Raw genomic sequence first — 20,947 nt, 5'->3', positions numbered from 1 at the left:
CCGAGCACGGCCACCTCGAGCAACCCTCTTCAAGCTTGGCCACGTGGGGGAGCGGAATACCTGCCTGTCACTTATCGGTGGCCTCGTTACTCTCGAGGCTCTCCTCTCCTCCGGTAACGAGTCATTAGACAGCTGACTGCTCTGATTCCTTCTCTCTCTCTCTCTCTCTCTCTCGATCACCCTTCGCTCGCCCCCTTTTCAACGACCACTCCTGTCGTCCCTCCACCTGTCGTCCTCCAGTCCTTTTTCCCTCTGGTTTGTGTCGATGATTATGCGCGGCTGGACTTCACGTTTGATATTAAAGAACGACATGCGGTGATGCGTGGGTTGAACGAGTTCGATAAGATTTGTTTTAAATCTGTAGTTTCTCTCGAAACGAGTCGAATTGTTTTTCTTCGGAGAAATGAAATATGATAAAATAAGAGAGACACGTATGTGTGTAATTTTGAATTTTTGATCACGAAAGATCGCGAAACTGTCTCCAAAACGATCGAATATCGAATATCTATTCTCGCGTATATTGTTTTCACCCTGACGATCACCAACGAGGATGGATACTCCTTTTGGGGTTCATAATACGACATCGCGAACACGGTAGGAATTTTCAATATATCTCGCCAAGAATTCCCGCCTCTTCTGTGAAACTCAGGTTGGCGCAGTGTTACAACCAGGCTACGAAGGAGCAAGGAAATTCCACGTATCGTTAAGAATTTGCAGAGAATTATCGTCTCGACGCGAAAATTTTAACGCTTGAATTTATATTTTGTAAATAAATTAGAAATCTAAAGCTTTATATATATATATCTTATTTTAATACAAAACTTGAATTTACGTTTCAATAAATAAATTAAAAATCTAAAGCATATTATATATATGCCTTTTGCACGTTTGGCAACGAACAATTCTATCTTTAAGAATTTTCAGAAAATTACTATTTTAATACAAAAAACTTGAATTTAGGTTTCAATAAATAAATTAAAAATCTAAAGCATATTATATATATGCTTTTTGCATGTTTGGCAACGAACAATTCTATCTTTAAGAATTTTCAGAAAATTACTATTTAATACAAAAACTTTTCAAATAACTTTTCAAATAAATAATAATAAACTTTTCAATAAATAAATTAAAAATCTAAGGCATATTTTATATATATATCTTATTTTAATACAAAACTTGAATTTAGGTTTCAATAAATAAATTAAAAATCTAAGGCATATTTTATTTATACTTTTGCACATTCGCTGACGAACAATTCTATCTTTAAGCATTTTCTATTTTAATACAAAACTCGAATTTACGTTTCAATAAATAAATTAAAAATCTAGGGTATATTTCATATACTTTTGCATTTCAAAAAATTTATAAACATAAGTACATTGCACATTTCGATAATGTTCCAACGATAAACAATTACATTTCAACTATACTTACATAAGATTTAATATATATATATATTTTCGATTCGAACAAGGATGACAATCGGATCCCGGGAAGAACAAAGGACAATTCTGCACCCCAAGGTTCAATCAATTTCAAAAGCTTCCATTAAATCGCAGGTATAATATAACGCGTGAGACCATAAGATCTTGTTCAAGCCGGCGAAACGGAAGAGGAACGGATGCAATTTAATTCTTAGATTTTAATCATCGCGATAATCTTGGAGCGGAAAGCGGCAACATCCTCCTCCCCAACCTCGGCCCCTCTCATTAAATCGACACTTTTATTTTACGCGTCCCGCGTAAAATGCTATATTAACTTTTCACCCCGGAAGTCCACGATGGACGCAAGGAAGGAAGGAAGGAAGGAAGGAAGGAAGGAAGGAAGAGTCGAAAAGCGGCGAACAGCGTAATCGTACGGTTAGCAAGGGGAGTTTTGCTTGCCAGAATCTCGTCTAAGGAGATTTTCGAGGCTGCACGCTTCCCACAAGGATTTCACGGAGGCGTTGAATCCCCGCTCCCGTCCCTTCTTTCCCGCTTTGCCTCCCGGAAAACCAAAATAACTCAATTAAAGAATTTCCATGAATCCGCGCCGGATACATATTTATGATCTGATATCGTATCGGGATAATCGTGGATAATTTTAAGCCAAGCCCTGGGGAAAATGGAAAATAAAAGAAGAAACGATATTACATTGCATCTTGACACGAAGTTTTCGATTAATAAAGATATTCAACTAGGGATGTTGTAAGATTTAATAATTAAGTAAGATAGGTATCTCGATTTGATCTTTGAATCAGTTTCGATCAGTTCAAACTTTTCACCCAGTTAAACGAACATTCTCGTCCTCCACGTCACAGACTTCTCTACTCGCTAGTAGTAGATATTATTTATCCTCCTCATCCTCGCAGTTTCATCTCCTTCCCGACTTTCCTCCGACTTGTTCATCCTTGTTCTTCTCTCCGCGTTGATCAATTAAACGTTATCGTTTAATTACCTCCATAAAAAGTAGTCCCCCTTTTTAGCGAAGCCCGTTGAAACGGGCGGAATATAAAAAGCGGAAAGAGGCAATACTCGACGTATGAGGAAAAAACAGCCGGCCTAAATCTTACAAAAAAGAAAAATGGAACAGAGAGAGAGGGAAAGAGAACAGAAGAAGAGAGAGAGAGGAAGATAAAAAAAGTCTCGCCTATATCTCTTGCTTTTCGGAGAATCGTGTAAAAACCGTTGACACGTTCACCATTCCCCTTCCCCCTCGCGAAACCTGTACAAAATTGCTGGTGTCCCGGGCCGGTTGCGGCACAAGGCAATTACTCGACCTCCGCGTTCTTAAAAATTGCGTTTAACACCGCGAGGGGAAAGGGGAGGCTACGATTCGCCCAGAGATTGCGGGAGAGGAATGAAACAGTGGGCTGCTGCTGCTCTCTCTGCGCTTCTCCTCTCCGTGTAAAAAAGGGTTTGTATGCTTCTCTCTCTCTCTCTGTGTTTCCCTCTTCCCTCGAGGATAGGAAGGACGAAGAGGAGGACGAGTAGAAAAAGAGAGAGAGTCGAAAGCGGGCGTGGAGTGGTCGAAGAGAAGAGAAGAGTGAGGAGAAAGGGAGAGAGATAAAGGGAGAGGAAGGGAAAAAAAAATGGCGCAGACAGGAAGTCGAGGCCAAGAAAGGAGGGTGGATAAAGGAAAGTGGAGGCGAGGAGGGAGGAGATAGTCTCGAGGAGAGGGGTGGCGCGACGGGCAGCGCGGTTGGATTTCATTTCGTCTTGTCCCTTTGATGTCCGTGATGCGTGCTGCTGGCCCGCTTCTGCCTTTTTAACAAACTCATCTCCTCGCCGACCCTTAATCTCCGCCCTTTGCCCACCCTTCTATCCACCTTTCTTTCCTTTTCGTGCTCTCCGAGAAGAGAACTCTTCCCAGAGTGTGCTACAGAAGGGAAGGGAGGGGGAGGAGAGACCTTCGTACGTGCGCAAATATGCGCAGGTATGCGCGTGTATGTATGTGTACGTGCGAGCTTTGCTCGTCTCCTCAGAGGCGATGTGGGTGGGTGTATAGATGTCTCCTCTTCTCTTTATACAACTGCAAATATTCGAGCGGCAGGTACACCACGCATTACCTGCCATTTATGGGGTGGCAGGTTCTGGTAAAGATCACTATCTTCCGCATGGATCGGCTAGAATCCCCCTCCCTCCCCTCCAAGATATCCCGTTTCACTAAGATTATTCCTCATATATGTGTATATATATATATATATATATGGAGTAGGTGTACGGTGTGTTTTATCAAAGCAGATACCGGTTTCTAGCCAATTTCTTTGCTCGTCGTTTGCTCGATGACGGGATGCGTTTGCCGGATCGATTTAAGAAACCGTTTGAATATTTTTCGCGATGCTTCTGTTCTGGAATTCTCTCGAGAGCTTTTTTTCTTTGTATGATAAAAGAGAATAGGATATAAGAATTATTATTATTATTATCTCGATACGATCTTTTTTTAAAATTATACAAAGTTTCGAATTTTCGATTTTCGAGAATTTTTCTCGTCTCTATACTTCGTACAATTCGATACCTTTTTTAAAATTGTACAAAGTTTCGAACTTTCGAGAATTTGAACAATTTTTCTCGTCTCCATATTTGGTATAATTTGGTACCTTTTTTAAAATTATACAAAGTTTCCAACTTTCATGAATTTGAACAATTTTTCTCGTCTCCATACTTCGTACAATTCGATACCTTTTTTAAAATTATACAAAGTTTCGAACTTTCGTGAATTTGAACAATTTTTCTCGTCTCCATACTTCGTACAATTCGATACCTTTTTTAAAATTATACAAAGTTTCGAACTTTCATGAATTTGAACAATTTTTCTCGTTTTTATATTTCGTACAATTCGATACCTTTTTTAAAATTATATAAAGTTTCGAACTTTTGATTTTCGAGAATTTTTCTCGTCTCCATACTTGGTACAATTTAATATCTTTTTAAAATTATACAAAGTTTCGAACTTTCATGAATTTGAACAATTTTTCTCGTCTCCATACTTGGTACAATTCGATACCTTTTTTAAAATTGTACAAAGTTTCGAACTTTCGAGAATTTGAACAATTTTTCTCGTCTCCATACTTTATACAATCGTTTCGATCGACGAAACGTAATCCCCCACTCGAGGAATTGATCCTCTCTCGTCTCGAGCCTCCATAGCCACCCCTTTCCCCCTTTCTTTCCTCTTTTTTTCCTTCTTCTTTTTTTTATTTTCGAAACACGATCATTACCGAACTTTATTGCTTCGTAACGATCAGGCAACCCCGAGTGGAACATCGTTTGCGGAAAAAAGGATCACATCCGCATTGTGCGCTCGCGAAAATTAAGTGGCCCCTTTTGTAACCTCGGCCCCCCCTTTTCTAGTCGTGGATGTCCTCGTCGTGCTCGCTCCCTCCGTCCGTGTCTATTATACAGGAGGAGGGAGAAGGGACGAATGTTTCGCTCCCTTCCACGAGATTATATACCGTGGAACGATCTGTATGGAACGTAAGTCATGGCTGGGTGTCGCGAGGAGGCGTCGTTAAAAAAGGGGTGAAAGGAGGAAGTTCCGTTGGGAACAAGGCGAGCCACGGTCACGCGTGTTTAGCCGCACGTGACACTCCGTCTTCTCGACACTTGGACCATAATTTTTATTCGATGTCCCGGAGATTTGTGCTATGAGTCACGGGTCTCGGATGAATGTTGAATTATTATTGGATTTTACAAGTTAGTTTGAGAATAATTTCTTTTCTTGATAAAAAATAAAAGTGCAAAGAAATAATATTTTCTGAAATATACCTATATAGCTACAATTACGAAAAAAGGCTACCTTTTTATATAAACAGCCAAAATTTTAACGATTGAAATTATAGTCCAATAATCGTAACTTAATTGTAATACCGAACAAGTATAAGGAAGCTAGCTACAAAAAACTAAAACTTTCCCTCGAAATCTTAATCAATTAATTTCCCATATCATTATTTACCTCCCAAAAATTAAGAATCAGAAAAGAATACATCCCCCTCCCTTTCCTAAATCCTCCTCCTTGAACAAGACTCAAAATTCGTTTCAAATTCATTCCTTTTCACAACTTGAAATCCTCAAAAAAAAAAAGAAGAATCCACCCTCGATCGACCACGAGAAAGAAAAGCCACCACCGTGGAGAGAAATACCGAAGCAAAAGGGGGATCCACCGCATTGTCACCCCATTCACAATTCACCCCCATTCGCGTGGGATCGGGCGCGTGTTATCGGCCTCGGTTATTAGCACGGAGGCGAGAGCATTTTCCTAGGAGCGTCGATACGGCCAGAAGAAGGGGTTGCGGGAAAGGAAAGGGGGGTTGTAGGTGGGAGGTCCCGCTTCCACGCGCCACGGGGGGTTCTTGTTACGGAGAAGGAAGCGCGCTCAACCCCCTTCTAAATGTCCCTCCACGGGGTCCCTCTCCTTTCTTCGAACCTCACGCTCGTTACCGCATTTACCACCTCCACCCTCCCCCCTTATTTTCTCCGCATTTGCATTTATCGTCCCCCTCCTCTCTATCATACGTGCGCCTCGTTTCCACTAGGTTGCGTATATTTTTAATATCAATGGTTCCTCGAGGGGGGTCCTCGGGAAGGAAGGAAGGAAGGAGTGGAATGGAATGGAATGGAATCTCGTAAGCTCGTGAATCTCGTTTTTGCGGTGGGGCCCCGAAACGTTTGCCCGACTCCAAGGCGGAAGCAATTTACGGGGGTAGGGTTTTGAGGGGAGGGGGATAGGGATATTCTTCTCCGCGGGTTCGTCTCTCTTTCGCGTTTAATGACGTCGAATCGAACGTACGTATCGAGGTGTATATACGGTGGGTTAAGGGGAAGGGGGAAAAATGGATGAAGTCGAATGGATGATTGAAGCGAGAATCGTAGGCGGATAACTTGGAACGAATGAATTCCGCCGTTTATCGTTTATGAGTTCCAGTTTCTTTTTTTTTTTTGCGAGAGTTTTAATAATGGAAAGTTTTATGGGAAGAAGTAATGATAGGTAGGATAGTTTTTATTTATAGTGGAATTATTAATGTCGTTTCGAAAGGGTGAAAAAAGTTTAAATTTGTTATGAAAGAATGTATTAAGCGAAATTAACTTCGAAAGATCGAAGGAAACGATGAAAAATTATTGATAAAACAAAGTTTCTTTATTTTTTCTTTTTTTTTCGATGTAAAAGATATTAGGCGAAATTGACAAATGAATATTTCTATATATATATATTTTTTTTCATAAATTGGAAATAATAATTTATAATTTATAATAATGTATGCTGCTACTTATGGACTTATTAGCATTTAAAAGTACTTTGGGTTCCGGATATTAACTTTACACAGGGGTGAGCGTTGAAAGAGGGTAAGGGTTAACTCCGTAAGTATCTATCGCGTAGAATAAATTGTACTTCGATCGATCAAACTTATGTTTGAACACAATCAACTCTCGTCCAATATTTCTTTATTTTTTTTTCTCGCCCCTTTTAAAATCCTATCCTCCATTCCGCATCTTTATTCGAGCGCTCGACGATATTACCCTTACCTCGGCCATTAACCTTTGACCCCTAAATACCTTGCCTACCGATCAAAATCGTATATGTATTATACGTGGGTATTAATCGTGGATCGTAAATCACGGGAATCAGTGTTACGCCAGTGTTCGGTTCATACGTAACATGAATCATCAGAATGTACAAGTGCATAATTGTTACTTTGAAACGATAAAACTGGCTGTTATATTTTAAATAACATAAATTATCGAACTTTTTTACACATCAAAACAATCTTCTTAACATTTTCTTCAATAAAATAAAATTCCCCTTTCTCTTTATATCCTTTGAAAATTTGGAAGTTAAATTACTCGGAATCTTGGAATATTTATATTTATATTTCATTATTTGATACATTTTGTATCAAATATCGAATTAAGAAAAGAAGAAAAAATTCTTTCTAAAACTTCCTTATGAATATTATCGCGCTCATCATCTCGTAAAAATTACCATAAAATTCCGGATCATTTCCAGTTAGAAATTGGTCAAATACTGTGAAACGAATTCCACGATATCCTCGATTCGAACAGCCGGTTGTTGTTGTTGTTTTCGTTTCCAGATCGTCCGTAGGAACGCTTCCATTTGGCTCGTTATCATCTATCGCGTGCAAAGTGGTTCAGGAAGAGGCAGATAATATTCTTGGCCGATAACGGCGGTACACAATAGATAGCGAGCGTCTTAATCTTGACAGGAAACTGGTATATGAAAACGGCGGAATGAGAATAATAGAAAATGTACAAACAACTATATACAGATCGTTCGAAATATCTTAGGAATAGTTTCTCCGTTGAAATTATTAGGATGGAAGATCAACAACGTCGTTTTCCCGACAAATTAAAATCCATCGTTGAGAAATACAAATCATCGAGTGAAGATCAGAAACAATTCCAATTTCAACAAAATTTAATGCAACGCTCGATCGAACTAGAGAAAAAAGATAAATCAAAAAGTCTCAATTAATAATTCAAAATTTAAAAACACTCGATTCCCTATCAAAGAAATTAAAATTCCATCCAGAGATATGTAGCAGCAAAACGAATATCCTTTCAAAAAAAAAAATCATTAAACGTCACGAACAATTTCAACTTTCAATTTCCAAAAAAAAAAAAAAATACCTTATATCTTCTATGTCGCGCGCGACCAATCCAAATCCATTTACCAATTTCCCAAACATCCTCCTCCTCCTCCTCCCCTCGCGGTATTTTACATTTTTAACACTAAAACCGCGATTGAATATCAACCCGCTATACATCCCAATTGACGGTGGTCGAAAAACGAGTGTCGCGTCCATTGTTCCCCCGTTGTTGCGCGTTTCAAACTTTCTATACCCGGCCAACGTAATCGCGGGATAACGTCTGTTTTTAAGCGGTAAATTCGTATCGTGCACGTGAATGGCAGAATAGAGAACGAGAGGGACGGAGAAAAAGAGGGAGAGAGAGAGAGAGAGAGTCGGCAGTCGATCGCGGGTCTCTCGCGGGATAGATATCAGGCTTGCCGCCCTTTAAATCAAAAAATCCAATCCCCTCGAAAACACGAGTCTGACAATACTGGTCGTGGAGCAGCAGCATCCGGTATTTCGCGGAGCTCCACCGGCATCAATCCGGGTTATATACGTGCTCGTAATGTATCTGGCCAAGCGTTCTACTCGTGCGCTGGGGCTCTGCACGCGTGTACAGGCCCATTCGATAACCCAAATAACGAGTTGGCAGGGAAGCGGCGACAAACGGGCCATGATCCTTTTCCACGATTTGCCGTTGGTAAATAGAACCGCCTTTATATGGCCGGCCGTGGAATATTGCGACAAGTAATTCCTGCTTCCATTCGATAATTGTGAAATTTAATTGTGATCGATCCCAACGATGATCCATTTTTCTAAGTAAAATTTGGATATTGAATAGTTTAAATTAAGGTATTCGGATTTTTTCATATTTTTTTTGTTAAAACGATAATACTATTTAATTGATCGAATTTCGATTGAATTCGAGCGAAGTGATCCTTAAACATAATTTATAAATTTATAATCCTTACGAACAATAATATAAAAAAAAATCACGTAACTTTCAACTAATAACAATATTACAAAAAATTCTAAATTTTGAAATTTCAAAAAAAAGAGAAAAAAGTAACAATTTCTTCCTAATTCTTCTAAATTTCCAAAAAACCGATCATTATCCAATTATCAATCGAGGCAAAGCTATCACTCGCGAAACGCAACTCGCAATTTCCAATTTGTTGTGCGCCAAGGTTTATTATACTCCCCACATCCTGTGGAGCACAGGTGGCCCGCTTACGAGCGTGGGCAAACAGTAGCCTGCACCGTTATCGGGATCGAGGATTGCCACCTGGTCCATCCTGGTCGATGGATCTTGGCTGGATGGATCCACGAAAGGAGATATCGAGGAGATCGCGCGGCGAGTAGATACGGTCCGTGTGTGGACCGGCAAGGCGCGAGCTATAGGCAACCGGGCAAGCAGCGGAGGCAGGCAGGTATAGCGCAGGCGATACAACGAGGCAGGCAGGCAGGCAGATGGGGTAGGCATGGTATGTTAGGCCGTTTGGCTGCCTGACTGGCTGACTGGCGGGATGGCTGGCTATCGAGCGACGCCGATGCAATTCCAATTCCTGGCTGTCAGCGGCAGAGCTGCGGGAGACGCGTCCATTCGTGATCAGCCTCCCGTGAAATCCTGTGCCTCCCTCCGGCTCACCCCGAAACGAAACCCAGTCGTTTCTTCTCTCTCCCTCTCTATTCGTCTCACGCTCTCTCCATATATATATCTCTCTCTATCTCTGTGCTCTCTCTCCTGTATCCTGGTCCTCGTCTGCCTTATTCCCTCCGCTCTTCCCTTCTGCTGTCAACCGATCCCCGAATTCCCCGGCATCCCTGTTTTCCGGTGAACATCGACTAACTCCCCCCTCCTTCTCCCCCCTCCTTTCACCGTGTTAATGCGTCAAATGCGTGGCGTCCCGAGTTTCGCGTTCTGAAGAGCTGGACCGGTCCTGTTTCGAGCCAATTTGACGAACTCGGTACGGAGGGAAGAAGGAGGAGGAATTCGATATCTTGAGAATTGGAAAATTGTAATTCTTGGAATATGTTTGTACGATACGATTTTTTGAGATAAAGGTTTTAAGATTGATAAGATTTTTTTATAAAATGATATATATATATATATATATATATATATAGTGTTTCGAATTATTGAGATGTTTCACTTTGTTTCACATTTCCTTTATCTCGTAAACAGATTTTTATATATATATATATATATATATATATATATATATATATATATATATATATACAATAAAATTTAAATATCTTATTCGTTGAAATATAATAATTTTCATAAATGGATATATAAGCAACATACTTATAACTATCTACGATTCTTCTTGTTTATTCTTAATCATTTCTCGTAAGTCCGATAGCCATTGCAAAGATATCGAAGCGAGAGAAGCTGGAGAAGGAAAAAAGGAGATAAACGTCGTTAAACACGCGGGGTTCCCGATACGTACGTATTGTCGTGCCGATTGTACGACTCTCTCTTCGACATCCTCGGTATCTTCGGATATCACGTCGATGTTGACTTCTTTTCACAGGGGGAGGGGCTCGTGCGCTCGACTACGACAACGAAAGGGAGACAACGAGCGAGCCGGACGAGTGGACGGAGCAAGAAAAAGAAAGGAGAAAGGAAAGGAACGAAGGAAAGGGAGGGAGGGAGGGAGGGGAAGGATACGCGAGGAGGCACGGCGGTGAGATTGCCCTAACACACAACACAATCCGGCGGCTTCGTCTGCTTCGATGGATTTTAAAAGATCCCCGAGATTATTACTTTTTCCTTTTCTTTCATTTTCATTCTTCTATTATTATTTCAGAGGAGCGAGGAGCGGATGGTTGCGCCCGCGCAACCATCTCTCCTTTCTCTCTCTCTCTCTTTCTCTTACTCTTACTCCTTTCTCTGTCCCTCTTCCACGTGTTTATACCTATACAACCGCAGCCACGTGATATGACTCTCTCTCTCTCTCTCTTTCTCTCCATCTCTTTGGATGCACGCTCGAGTTTGTGTATATATATATATATATATATATATGTATATGTATGTACGTATTGGTCGCGTCCCAGGTTGAGCTAGGCTGGGTTTGGGTTGGGTTGGATGCGTGGAAACCATGGACGACTTTGGGTAGGCTCGTTGGTTTCCCGCCGCGACTATCGGCGCGTATTGAAGCTCATCGTCACGGAAGTAACGTCGGGACAACGGCAGCGGCCTGAACCGGAGTGAGGACAGGGACGAGAGCGGTAGAGAAGGAGGAACGTGGCCGCAGAGTGGATGGAAGGAGCGAGAAAGAGAGAGAGAATGGAGGAGAAATAGAGAAGAGACGGAACAATACGGGACAGGGATAAAAAGGATAGGAGATGGAAAGAGAGGGATTATGCGATGCGAGGAAGGAGGGAAGGGTGGCACCAGATGCTGCCGCTCTACAACACGGACGTACCTCGCTCGTGCCTTTACTTCTCCATTTCGTGTCGATGCTTCTAGGGGCTTTTTCTGCCTTCGCGTCTCGATTAAAGGAACGTACGAAGATTCGTGCGCGATGGAATGTCTTCGAAATAATGGTCGAAGGATGGTAACGAAGAACGGTGTGAAATATCTAAAAATTGGGTAGAGGTTATTTTTTTTTTTTAATAATTTGTTTTGTTAAATTTTAGAGATTTTAATTTAAGTAGATAGTAAGAAAATTGATTAATAAGACTTTCGATGAGATCTTTGAATTTTAATGTTAGAACGTAGGATTAGTATTTAAGTTTTTATAAAAAGTGAATGATTAATTCGTTACAAAATAACTCGTGTGTGATTAATTCCGTCGCTTTGGAAGAATTTCAAAATTTTAATATCAATGCAGAAAGAGATAAATTGACGATCAAATTTAAATTACATTTCTAAACTTAATTTTTTTATCATAATGTCTCATAAATTATATCACCATTCGTATTCGAAGGATTATTCGCGATTATTCGAGGGAGAATTTTTCAAAATTTTCCAAAAAAAGAAAAAAGATCTTCTAAAATACGTTTGAAGCATAAAAAAATTACTAAAATTTAGATTATGTTCATTAACTTTTAAAATTCTTAATTCTTCCCTTTCCTAAATTATAACACTATTCGGTTACATCACCGTTCAAGAAAATTTTTCAAAATTTTGAACCGCGCATCACCGCATCATCCCTTAATCCCTTACTCTGGTTGGGCGTGAAAGACGACAGCAGCATCCTCTTGCATCCTCTCCTCGCGAGCATAAGAGGACACCGGTCGAATCCCACACGAGTTACGATCTCAGTTCGCGGCACAATACGCTTGGCACAAAGCCGAAAGCCGAGCTCTATTATTAACTCCGGCCGATTTCTTACAATACAGGATTTAGTAAGGGTTGTCCCCATTACGTACAGTTGATCACACTCTCGTGGCGCAGGTAAAGCACAGGTGTGTGGGTATCGTGAAGTTAAATCCGTCGAGGAGAGCTTTCGTCCTTCTCACAATATGGCTGGGAACATAATGAGTTTGCAAGATGAGTTTGCGTGCGTGGAAATGTATGTACCATATTTTGATTCTTCTGTGTTGTAAAATTTCCATTTTGTTTAATGTTTATCTTAAATATAAACTTTCCGTGACAAATAATTACTCTGTTGAAAATGTGTAAAATCAGATTAATTTTCTTGTATCTGTATTTCTAAGAGCTTAATTTACTTACAAAGTAGTTATTCCGAATTATCTGTAAGCTGTTGTTGCAAAGTAAGTGAATAGTTGTCGTGACAACTATATATAACTGGAAATATAGAACGTAGAAGTTTGATACAAAGGAAAATAGAGAATAATGTGTTTGTGTGAACTAAATACGTCGCTATCAAATCCCAAATCTACATCAGAATCTATATATCATAAATCCTTCTATTTAACAAAAAATTTCCAATACAATTTATTTTATTTCCTTAATATATTTGTTAAAATTAATAATTGCGTGATAATTGTAATTCTATATCTTTTTAATAAATCAAAAAAATTAATTCACATGTTTAATATGTATAAAAATAAAAAATTTCAATGAAATTAAAATCTTCTCATAATATTTTAAAAATCTTCTATTTTTATATTTCTCAAGCGATATTTCTTAAACTATCTAAAAGTTCTGAGAAATTTTAAGAAAAAATTATTAATTTAACATTATATTTTCTTCTTCAAAAATAAATGTTTTCCTTTTCTTATTTAAAATATTAATATATATATGTTTACTTTAAAATAGATTAATATTCGAATGATATTTTTATTTTATGAAAATATAATTGATAGAAATTAATAATATCGTAAACATAAAATATATAATTTCGACTGAATTGAATTAACAAATATATTCAACGAAACAAAAGCCAGAACATGTAAGAGTAGTTGCACGATCGAAGCTGAAGATGTTAACTCGGCAGACCGAGCCAAGCGGAAATAAGATCACAATGGCTCTCCTCGGTTAAGATAGTATTACATAGCGGCACCACGGTGTAACAAGGATAAGCTCCTAAAAGCTGCAGTCTATATTCCCGTGGCCAATCGTTGTGTACATTGATCCCTTCTGTATTCTTCATGCTTCGCGAAGCGTCCCACGCGCGTATTTCAAAAGACTTTCGCCAACGACACCTTGATTCAAAGTTTATTCAAGCTGAGAATCTTTCCATGTAATCGTCACTCGTTTTCGAAATTTTTTCTCGTATTTTATGACTCCTTTCGAATTAAAAAATCTATGTAAAAAAATGCAAAATGTTCAATAAGTTTGTATCCAAGACACATTATGAAATTATAAAAATTATCTTTTTAAATAAGGATATAGATTAATTATTCTAAATTTTAAACAAGAATCATAGTAAAAGTTTTGTATTAAAATTTTGAAATAAGTAAAATAAAATATCGAGAATTATTATATCTTACATTGGATATATATAAATTTTCGTATAGGTTATCACATATTATGTATATATATCAGGTATATATTAGGTTATTGCATATTAATGCTTCTGAAAGAAAAGAGAATACGAAGAATTAGTATCGTAAATAATAATGATGTAAATTGAATATTTATTCTTTATAAAAATACTTATAAACTTACAAATTGTTCTGATTGACCTAACCTAAAATTAGTCAATATAGATCAACCAAATAATAGTTTACCAAATACACTTACACAAAATATACTGTATCAATACGATTATATTTAGTATTTATATTTCAAAATCAAAGAATTCACTTTACAAGAGATTCACAAGAGATTCACCAAAACAAATTTGGAAACTGGACTTCGAACCAATCGCACATCGTTATTTTTCGTCAATTCTTTCCGTCATAGATAACATCGTCGCAGGAAAGAGAAGGGGACTAGGGGTGGTGGGTCAAACTAGTAGGTCCGCCGATTTCTCGTGTGTACGGAACCTACGATACATCATTTTCGGCTGGGATGATCTTACGGTAGATTTACCATTTGTACAGTTTATGGGCGTCGGTCTGGGCCATAAACTTGCTTGGCAATGACGGGAGTGCGGCTCGCCGTCGACCAAGTTAGGTAAGCCTGGATGCTATGACCACGAGTAACAATGAGAGAATAAGAGAGCATGTATAAAAGTATATGTAAGTGTGTACATGTGTAAAAGAGAGAGAAAGGAAGGAAATCTTGTGGCTCGAAGGAACCTTATCAGTGGTGGAAATAGTTGGAGATTTTGCAAAGGCAATAATCGTGTCCCCCAGATTGCGCCACAGTCAAAAGTGCTGTCGATCTATTGCTACTTGCTAACCTATGTCTCGTCGAGCACCATTATTCGGATCAGGTATTCGAAAGATTTTTGTTTTTTCGTGTAGAAATTTGTCCGGCCTCGCTTGTTCTGAAATAGATAATTGAATGTGTTAGTTATGGAATATTTGTTTGGTTTCTTATATGTGATATAAGTGAAATTTGTATTTAGAAATTTACTGATATACTTGTAGGCTCGAAGATGTTTCAGTTCGATCAAAATTGTTTTAAATGTTTATTCAAAGATTTGAAAATAATCTCAAGAATCAAAATCTCTGTAAGAAAACATTAGAAATATTTTAGAAATCAATCTAATCTAACTTAATCTTTTCTAGTTCTAGTTAATCTTTTCTAACCTCTAATTTTTATCTTCTCGCTTTGCTCCTTGCAACGAGAATATAAAATATTTCAATTCTTCGTTTTCCACTGCTTCTACCATTTCGAATTACCTCAATTCTAAAAAATAAAGATAAAAATTCTATTTTACATCCAACAAAGAGAAGAATCGCGATTCGTACGCATAATTCTATTATAAAATCGAGTTCGGCAACGCGTTTACGCGCGTTATCTCCGCGATCGGACAACAACGATTACAAAGCTTATTAGCGTGAACGGGCGTTGAGGAAAGAGTCACGTCGATCGTTATTGCACGGGGTAAACAATGCACCGAAAGCGCAATTATCGGAATGTGCTCATTTTCCAGGAGGAGGCGGCGTGAGCGCGTAACGACGCGTACAAATTCGATCCGGCGTGCACGTCGCGGGCTTAATGCGAATCGGATCACCGTCGATTCGTCGCGGAACGCGGTAAATCCTTTTTACGCCGGTGTCATTCATCGATCCCAGGATCCGTTTACAACGAAGGGAAGGGAAACGAAAACGCCTACGTTCGAATGGAAATAGACTGAAGAGAATCTTCAACGTTCCAACGGGAATTTTCTTTCCCATTCATGTCCTCGTTTTTCGCCATTCTATTCCTCCTCTTCCTTTTTCCTCTATCAATTTATTCCGAAAATTTATTCTTTTTCTTTTCTTCCTTTTCGTTTTATGTATTTAATTTAATGCGAATGGAATTAATTTTTGTTAAAAGTTGATTTTTAGGTTAGGTTGCTGCATATGAAATGCTTAATTTTATATAAACTGCGTACAAATCTATTTCGAATTTAGTAATTGAATGTATTGTTGTTAATCATGATTGTCGCATATCAAAATTGAAGCTAATTGAATACAATTTGAATAAATTGTATATATTATTTTATTATGAAGAAAATAAATTAGTGTATTATAAATTATTAAGCATTCGTCAATGTAAAATTCAAATGCTTTTCTCTTATAAATTGAATAGGTAGTAATTATTATAAAGTTTTCCAAACAGTTATATTAAAAGAATAAACAATTTACTGATATAATAAAATAGTAAATATCAAAGACTTTAGAGAATTGTCAATAAGAATAATAATAATTTTAACTTTAACAAAATTTGACTCTATAAAAGAAAATTGTCATTTAAACAATAATCACAAAAAATTTACAGATTACCTATCTTTTTCTTAAGTATAATAATAATAAATATACTAATGTGCAAATATTTTGTACACACTGCAAGTCCATTTTCCATTCACACATTTTGAATCTTGCCTATTTTATCAAATTCTCTATTTCAACCAACTATATTCCATTTGTCCAAATAATGTCACCACAAAAATTTTCTTTCCACATCTCTCTCTCTCTCTCTCAATTCTACCTCCAGATTCAATCTAATATCTTCACCCACGTTTTCTGTCCTCTATGTTTTTCCATCTCATCCCAGAACGTCCAATCGTCCATTCTCCGTGTCCTAAATCTCCTTTGCTTCGATGTTCGCAAATTACTCTCCCATCCTTCCCCCTTAACCCACTTTTCCATCGTTTTTTTTTTCCCTCTTCTCCTTCTCCTATCATCACATACCGTACGCTCTTCTCAACCCTCTTCTTTCATCCATTCGTACAATCTCTCCTCCATCCTCCGCCTGCTCTCTGCTCGTTCTATTTGTCCTGTTCCACGTTCCACCCCCGTTAACCCACCCTGTCCGCGTGGATCAGAAGCCGAATGGAAATTAAATGCGCAGTCGGCCGTTACGACGATTGATTTGTATTCTCCGATCTACCGGCGATGCGAGGAAGTGTGCTAAACTGCGGGATTTATGTTCTCTCCTAATTGCGTCGCCCCCACCCCGAGGCCACCCCTCGTGCTGTGCGTGCCCTGGACCCCTTGCCAGATTGCTTTCAAGTTTCCTGGAAAATTTGAACGGTGACAAGTCGTGGTTTGGACTAAGAGAGAGGAAGAATGGAATAGAGTGTCCAGAAGAAGATGCGTTACAATTTTTTAATTATGATTTAATTATTGATTTATGAATTTTTTTTTTTTTGAAGTGAAAAATTGCATGGATGGCTCGTAAGACATGTTTGGAGAATCTGAAATGTTTGGAGAGGCTGAAAGAAAAAAGATGTAAAAGTTGAGTACACGTTGAGTTTTATTGGTTAAAGGGTTATTATAGAATTGAATTTTGATAACTTTGAGGAAAGAGCTAAGAAGATTAATAATTTTCTAATATAAGTAATCTTTATAGTGGATTAAAAAGTGTTCTATTTTTATAATAGTATATAACTAGTTTATAATAGTATATAACTAATGCATGATGTATATATATATATTTTTTAATCCATCTTGAAAAAAATTGAAATAGAAATTCATATGACATTATAATTTATAATTAAATATCTTATTAATTTATTTTTTCCTTTTTGCTCATTTTATAACGTTTAAACAACTGAAATAATTCTATTCTTGTATATTTTATATTGAAATAGAATTTATTTACAATCTTCTTGGCAATCTTCTTTTTACTTTAAAAATTTGCGTCGCAAAGAATTCATGAAAGGAAGATTTAATTTCTGAACGTGAATTATTTATTGTAACGGTACACGGGCACAGTCAAAGGGCGTTGCATAGAATTAATTTTAAGAAAGAAAATATTGAAAGAAAACTTTGATAAATTAGATAATATTTATTTTATCATAATGTAACAAAATAACAACAAAGAAATAATAATAATACAAAATTCATATACACACACGTTTTTGTTTTCCAGATTTCTGAATCTCGTCAATGGCGTCCAAGAATTCTAGAAGCTGCTTCTTCTTCTTCTTCGAAACGAATGTATTTAGCACCGATCGAGGATTATTTTTAGTCATTGCGTGTATTTTTAGGGCCTCCATCGCATGTAAGTACAAAGTCGTCCATCCGTGTACGCGTTGGGGTTCGCTGCGTCGAACTCTGCTTCGTCGACAAACTTCGCAAAAGGGTAGGGCAAAACTTTTTTTTTTTTTTTTTTTTTATGTTTATTAATAAAGAAGAAGTATCGAGAAAAGACTCCGTGAAGCCCTCCTCCGACCGTCGCTTTTCTGCTTTCTCCACTTTCTCTTCCTTTTTTTTTTTTTTCCCCTCTCTCTCTCTGTTGGAAAATGAAAATTATCAAATTTAGGCGGGCAATTTAAAATATTTTATTTTGTAACGTGTACGTGATGGTTCACGATAAAATTCACGATTGAAACGTCAGAGTTGAGTGACAAGAGCCATTTAATTATCGGATTGCTAGACTGACTCGATTATCGTATGCTCGATGATTTTCTCCCCTATCACGAGATAATCGTTAATGTAATAACGGGGAAAAAATCAGGCGGAAGAGTGTGAATCAAACCCGGAGAAACGTCAGGCTCCATATTAATAATAAAATATATGTCGTGTAACAACGCATCAGTGGAACCGGTTGTTGAATGGAAGTTATTATCATAGATAAATCGTGTCTTTATATCGGTTATGTTGCATTCTTGATGGATTCTACATTATATATATAATGAATGTCTCGTATATGATGTACATGGAATAAAATAAAAAATAAAATATAAAATGTAATAATAATTTTAAATATAAAATATATATATATAGAATTAAAGATTTATAAAATACATACAAAAATATATAAAATTATAATGATATATTACACGGATTCTTTGTAATATATGAAAGAATTAATTACAAAATATATTTTTTAATTCATAATTATGTATTGTATGTATTGTATTAATATTAATTTATTTATCTATCCAGATTTTTAATCAATAGATTTTTATGCAAAGGAAACAATAAAGTTAATCAAATATAGGAGTTCGCCTTTTGAGCGTATAAATTTTTCGAAGTGTAGACAAGGAGAGTAAATAATGAGAAAAGGACAGAGATAAGGTAAAAATTAGGAAATCAGCGCCATCTCTAGAGTGCCGCAAATGAAACTCGTAGATAAAAAAAATGATGTAAGAATTGATCGGTAGTGCTATCTATTGAGGATTGCAGGAATCTCTTCAAACGTAGGGTAAAGTAGAATAAAATAAAATATATTTCCAGAAATGGTAGAGAGATGGCGCTAGTCTTCAATTCTAATTTATTTTTTTCTTTGAAGAGATTTTCATTAATTTTCAAGAGATGGCGCTGACAGTCTATTCTATTAGCATATTTTTTTCATTATAATAAATAATAATAATCAATAAATTATTAATTTTTAAATTTCTATTGTTAATTACTGCATTTAACAATTTAATTATTAAAATAATGAATATAATAATTAGTATATTTAGAAAAAAAATTTATTTTCTATTATTATCTAATTTATCTATATAAAAAAATTTATTTATTCAAAAGATAATACTTTAAAGAAATTAAACCAAAAGATAATTTACTTATATTATTTATTAAATAAGTAAATTAAAGTTCATAGAATTTTCAATGATAATACAGTTTTTCATTTTTCATTTCTTAATCATTTCGCGTTTTCATATTTTTTGTTAAAAAATTTCATCGTTGAATCTTCATAATGGCACTTAACCGAAACGTTTGTCCCAGAGATCTTTGAAACTGGTTCTGAAATAGGAATAATAGCATGAAATTTTACAGTTTTCTTTATAAAATCATTCTAAATTTGATAAATAATAAAAAGAAAATATCGAAGGAAAGTAATATAAATAAGCAAATAATTTTGAATAGAAACATATTTAAATGACATGATTGTGACCAATTATTCATTTATTCATGAAAATTTTCAATCGATAAATATATTAAATGGATTCAAAATTTGAAAGTATTCAAAATTTAATTAAATTCAAAAAATTTGGGAAACTTAAATTTGAGAAAATACATACTTTCGACAAATACAAACTCCTTTCTCGCAATGACCTCCAGCTTTACCCAAACTGAGACAGTTAGCAGCGCAAGCACTGTCATTAACTTGTCCTTTGAATGAGAGAAGGTCACAAGTTACTCTTCTATGTCTGTCGGCACGTTCTTCATTCTCAAAATGCTCAAGTGGCTCGAATTCATCCTCTAAAATTTGAATATTTTTAATTGAACATTTCGTACAATATATAGATAAAATGTGTAATTCATGAATAAATTAACAATGAAATGATAAAAGATACTTTAGCAATAGAATATTAAAAAATAAAAATGATAATATCAGATAGTATCATGAATGAAGATTTATCTCTTTATATGTATAAAAATTTGTTAATTATTTTTTAAATATCTAGTAATATTAAATTATTACATATGAAGTAAGTAATTTTTACGAATATGTAAAATTATTTTTAAAATATAACGTTATTTGTCAAATAATATTTATCATATATTAATTTAAATAATTTAAATAATTTAAATAAGTTTCATTTATTAATCAAATATATATTCATATATATTAATCAAAAATATATTCATCAACTAAAAAAATTATCAAGAAAGAACTTGGTGAAGAAACACATTGATGTATAATATCATCATCATTGTTTTTTACATTAAAATATCATAAAATATATTAATACAATTTTATAATATTTACAACAATGTAAAATTATACAAAATTTAATTAAATATTTTATTAAATAAAACGTTTACCCACCAACAGGTGCAGCCATGATAGCAACCATAGCCATGAAGAGAAGGCCGACAATAAAATAGATTTTCATATTGGCTAAATACGTGTTAAACTTCAATAGATATTCAAACTATTCGAAAAAAGACTGAGAAGTGTCTGAC

The 20,947-nt window shown here is 36.2% G+C and overlaps 1 protein-coding gene across 1 annotated transcript; it reads right to left on the bottom strand.

Moving 5' to 3' along the window:
• Nucleotides 1-19,418: 19,418 nt before the first annotated feature.
• Def1 (defensin 1) lies at nucleotides 19,419-20,947 on the bottom strand. The gene is made up of 3 exons (NM_001011616.2): nucleotides 20,811-20,947; nucleotides 20,059-20,239; nucleotides 19,419-19,780 (listed from the first exon to the last, which is right to left on the bottom strand). Exons 1-3 carry the CDS (start codon nucleotides 20,875-20,877, stop codon nucleotides 19,741-19,743), a joined length of 288 nt encoding a protein of 95 aa, NP_001011616.2. The 5' UTR covers nucleotides 20,878-20,947; the 3' UTR covers nucleotides 19,419-19,740.

Source organism: Apis mellifera, linkage group LG6 (genome assembly GCF_003254395.2).
Source record: "Apis mellifera strain DH4 linkage group LG6, Amel_HAv3.1, whole genome shotgun sequence".
Classification (NCBI taxonomy): Eukaryota; Metazoa; Arthropoda; class Insecta; order Hymenoptera; family Apidae; genus Apis; species Apis mellifera.
The sequence above is the reverse complement of the archived record's forward strand: the minus strand, read 5'-3'. Positions and strand labels throughout refer to the sequence as shown.

Bases quoted from the DNA above. Each gene is read 5' to 3' on its own strand.
- Def1 (NM_001011616.2), bottom strand. From the start codon at position 20,877: ATGAAAATCTATTTTATTGTCGGCCTTCTCTTCATGGCTATGGTTGCT. The intron at 20,240-20,810 runs GTGGGTAAACGT...TTCAAATTTTAG, and splicing joins TATCATGGCTGCACCTGTTG to AGGATGAATTCGAGCCACTT. The intron at 19,781-20,058 runs GTATGTATTTTC...TTCCTATTTCAG, and splicing joins GGAGTTTGTATTTGTCGAAA to AACCAGTTTCAAAGATCTCT.